A 5,106-nucleotide genomic window follows, 5' to 3' on the forward strand; every position below is an offset into this window, starting at 1 on the left:
TATATATATATATATATTCATATATGTGTGTGTGTGTATATATATATATATGTGTGTGTGTGTGTGTATATATATATATAAATAAAATCATCACAAGGTTTTCTTAATCTGTTTTCTTATCAAGTTTGGTAATAATTATAGCTAAATTGGTATTTTCTTACCGAGGTCTCATTCTGAGAACATTTTTCGTGATTAAATTAACCTGCTGCTCAGTTAAGGTTCCAGAATGTGATTCAAACTGCAATACAAAAGGAAAATAAAATGTCAAAATGGAGAGAGAATTTTCTTATTGTATTGATGTATAATATAAAATGTGATGCAAATAAAACGTTTGTTCTTTAATACTAGGTCAGATCTGACTGAGCAGATCTTTCATCAAAATCGTTCCAGATGTGAGCAGCTCATCTTTTATTCATCTTTTACTTGTTTCAGTTGTAAGACTGCAGCCATGCTGGGGCATCACCTTGAAGAATTAGTAGTCAAATGAATTGACCCCAGTACTTTTTTTTTTTTCAAGCCTGGTTTTTATTCTATCAGTCTCTGTTGCCGAGCTGCTAAGTTACAGAGATGTAAATACACCAGAACAAGTTGTGGTGGTGGGGAACAAACACAGACACACAGACACACACACAGACACACATATAGGCTTCTTTCAGTTTCCATCTACCAAATCCACTCGTGAGGTTTTAGTCAGCCCAAGACTATAGAAGAAAATACTTGACCAAGGTTTCATGTAGTGAGATTGAACCTGGAATCATGTGGTTGGGAAGCAAGCTTCTTACTATACAGCCACACCTGCACCTAAATATATCTTTTTTTTTTCTTTTTTTTTGAAAATGTGTATCTAGACATACAATGTCCAAGATAACCTTCTGTTTTGCTTTCTTTTGAATATTTTTCAGATAGTGAATGATTTGAGGAAGATTTGTTTGCTATTTCTGACAGCTATATTGAGAATTTCTTTTTTGTTGTTGGTTTCTGAATATTTGTTTGACTTTTTTCATTTTGTTGAAAATAGACATCTCTTAAACTCTAATGATATTTAGAAATACAATTTATTTAAGAACATTTTCATTGAAGAAAATAAAAATAATGTTTCCAGAAATGACTCTTAAACTGAACAGAGACATTTGGTTAACTGAGTGCAGAAAACCTTGTTTACAATAAATTTATTAAATTCAAATGAGAAATGAAAACCAATCGAAACAAAAAAAAAATTATATAATATTAAAAAAAATATAACAACTTTGCTATATAAAAGCTAGGAGACAGACACATTAACATTTGTATTGTCAAGAAACAGTTCCTATTTTACAGGTTTCGTTCAGATTTACTGCTTTAATCTCTTATGTAATCTAAGACAGAAAAAAATAAACAATATCAAAGATATAAAATGTAAATACTATTGTGGCAAAATAACAGAGAGGGTTTGATTATATGACAGGGTGGAGGAGGAAGTGAAAGGAGACAGATACAGGATATTGTAACTTACATAAAGATTAATAGAAACAGAAAAATATGAGTGAAATTCTCTAAGAAAATAATAAAATTTCTATCCATACAAACACACACATTCTCATATAAAGACTCACATACATGAATCAATATTTTCATGTACACACTACAATGAAATAAAATATAATATTGATAGATTTACTACATTAGTAACAAAGTTGAACATAAAACTTTTCACTTAGGAGAGTAATAACAATAATGATGATGGTGGTGGTGGTGGTGGTGGTGATGAAGATGATGGTGGTAGTGGTAATGATAACTTCAACAATGTTGATTATGATGATGAAGACAATGGGGATGATGAGGAACATGATGACAATGACGAAGGGAAGGACTATGATGATGATGAATATGATGTTGACAACCACAGCTGCAAGAAGGAAAATTATAGTTTCCGAGCAAAACCTAACAAAAGCAGCACTTATAATGATTGAGAGCAATTCACAATAGAAAAGTTTTATCCACAGTGATAACTAATTTTTCTTTTTTTAATCGTGGTTATAAATATTATTTTCATAATTTTCTTTTATCAAAACTAGATTGCTAGATAGTGTTCCTAAAATGCACAAAATACGTAAACTGATAGAAGAAATGAAAAGTTTTACAAACAGTCATTAAATTAATACTTACTGTTGTAAAATACCTAAAAATGAATTAGCACAAAATGTACGAACTTGAAGTAATGTTAAACGAGCAGAATAATGTCTTGTATTTATTTGAGTTTGATTTTTCTTTCCTCTTGCAATAATTTGCATTGATCCATGTAAAGAACATTGTCCAGACTTCAGTATTGGAGCTTTATATAGGACTGCTTTATTCCACAAAAACTGTATAGTTTCATCCAGCATTGTTAAGAGGAGATGACAGTTAGGAGTGTTACTCGAAACCATGCATATTTTTGTCCGCAGGGTAAAAAAACAACATACAGTTTGTGATTTATGCTTTCATAAAAGCAACATGGAAGGAACATAGCATATTTGTTTAATGCTGTTTAGTCCAACAAATACAGGGCATGTAACTAACTCAGCATTGATTATTGCCAGTTGTATGATATAATTAGACATTACTGATACTGGAGTCTTGCAACAATAAATACTTCCTAAAGCTTTCTATTTGTTTTAGTATTATTTCTTTATTTTATTTCCTTATTTTTTTTTTACATTTTCCTTGTCCTAGTAACTCTTAACATTATCAACTATTGACTGACTGACAGACTGTCAGTCTAATGAGAAACAAACACACACACACACACACACACACACACACACACACACAAATACACACACACACACAAAGACACACACACACACACACATACACTTACAAAATCATCAAAACAAGACGGTTAGTAACCAAGAGCAGAAACAAAATGCGTTATTGTAATCCAGTAGCCATCAGCCAGTGTAAACAAAGAACTGAAAGAAGTAACTAGAAACTTGTTTCCTATAGTTGCACTCACATAAAAGTCCTGCTAACCCATTAACGAAGGTAGCTTAATCAATAGAATCAAATGAGATATACCTGACTATGATGCTTTCTTGACTGCTTTGGATTCTGATTGTGGTTGTGGTCAGCATCATTTGAGCTGTCAAGTAGTTGGAATTTGATGAAATCATTGGAGATTTTGTTTTCTGGTTTCAATCCAGGCAGGATAGTATTTCTATCATGGGACGTAAATTCTAGACCATAAAGAAAAATGGACATGTAAAAAAACACATGAAATACAAAAAGGGGTCTAAACACAGATTATCAACAAATGGCCTTCTAACAATACATGCAATCAATAAGATAGAAAAATAACATCAATAAGGAAAGACTTTATCCATTAATTGGGATGTTTTGAAACAGTTTACTATTTTCTTTGAGAATTTCCATCTTTATACTTCTATGAGGAAATTCTTTAGTCTAAGGTTAATGAAGTTGTGAAACCTGTTCTCAGTCTGGTGGTAATTTGAAAACATAAAGTAACGGCAGGGACACTATCAATAATTGCAAAGACTCAACCAACAAATAACTTAACAAAAATAAGAAAAACAAACATTTTGCAATTTACTGTGGATTTCCATTCTCTCCACCAACAACATTAACCTTTAAGCATTTTAACCAGTTATATCCAGCCCAAACATTTTATCTGTTTTATGTTGAAACTGGTCAGATCCAGCATCCCACATTTACTGTACAATGTCATTATAAACAACAATCACATCTTCAAAAATCCTGAAACTATAAGATAATACATGATCAATTTTAAAAAATGTGGATAAATAAGCATTACATTAGATAAATTAATTTGACTGCTAAAGGGTTAATAAAATAATCAGGGAATAAATTTGGTTTTGATCTCTATTTTTTCATCTTCAGAATTTTTCCCAGTTTTTCTTTTTTTATTATTATTTATATTTTTATTTATATTTATATGGTCTTATATACTGTTTGTAGGCTTTTTATGTGCCTTATATTTTTATATTTTCATTTTTCATTTATTTTTATTTTTACTTTATTCTTATTTTTATTTTTTATTTTATATTTATATTTGTATTGAATTTTTGTGAATCTCTGAAGAGGCCTAGCGAATCATGCATGTACCTCCATTACATCATTTTCATCTGCTAATTACTTCGGCACGCAGGAGATATAGGGATAGAATGGGGCATGCCAATGTTAGGCTGAAACAGCTGTAAGTTTCTGTATATTCTCCAATTGCTAAATGTACTTTATATTTGTAACCTTAATTGTTAATATAATATGGCATGTCATAAGCATCTGTATATTGTGGTTTTTGTCATTTTAGTTGCAAAATAAACAAATTAATTCAATGGAATACACTGTCTGCAAGTCGATGGATACCGCATATTCTCCTCCATTTTCTTATTGCTATGTAAATTTAGGGTAAAATAACCCCCTTTTATCTGCACCCACTTATTACACTTGGTATAACACTAGTGTAACAATAATTGGGTACCCTCCCAGCAGTATATTGGATAGATATCATCCCTTAGTGGGTTGAATCCTCAACCCCTAACTCTCTTGCATTATATATATATATATATATATATATATATATATATATAAATACATATATATATATTTGGAGGGAAGATTTTTTTCTCAAAAAGTTAAGATTGAGAACTCAATTTTAACTCTGAGAAAAAATCTTCTCTCCAAATATTGTAACTGTATCAAGGAACTTCCAAAACACACACTCTCTCTCTCTCGTACACTAGAACAAAACCACAATGTATCCCAACCCATTAATATTCTAGATAATAACAATACCAATAATAACATTGATAGGACAAATAGCCATAACAATAATTCCATTGATCTAGATTCCTACACATCCCCCAATAACATATCCTCTACTAATAATAACTCACCCACCAGCATATGCAACCCTCTAGCCTCCTACACTTGTAACTGTCGCTCCGGGACTATCTGTCCGCTTCAAACACATTGCCTAAGATACAATGTAATATATAAATGCACCGTGAGAAATCTATTACATAACTCTACTGCTACATACATAGGTGCAACTAAAAACTTCAAACATCGCTACGCAGCCCATTTGCACTCTTTTAGATACGACAAACA

At 31.2% G+C, this 5,106-nt stretch overlaps 1 protein-coding gene across 1 annotated transcript in view; it reads right to left on the reverse strand.

Moving 5' to 3' along the window:
- Nucleotides 1–5,106, reverse strand: part of LOC106873657 (katanin-interacting protein) — a 551,631-nt gene that overhangs the window by 444,790 nt on the left and 101,735 nt on the right. The window contains exons 11-12 of the mRNA XM_052977029.1: nt 3,037–3,194; nt 162–238 (exon numbers count right to left, since the gene is read on the reverse strand). Of these exons, the coding sequence (XP_052832989.1) occupies nt 162–238; nt 3,037–3,194 (235 nt within the window). The remainder of the gene's footprint in view (nt 1–161; nt 239–3,036; nt 3,195–5,106) is intronic.

The sequence above is a fragment of the Octopus bimaculoides genome, chromosome 2, assembly GCF_001194135.2.
Source record: "Octopus bimaculoides isolate UCB-OBI-ISO-001 chromosome 2, ASM119413v2, whole genome shotgun sequence".
Taxonomy (NCBI): Eukaryota; Metazoa; Mollusca; class Cephalopoda; order Octopoda; family Octopodidae; genus Octopus; species Octopus bimaculoides.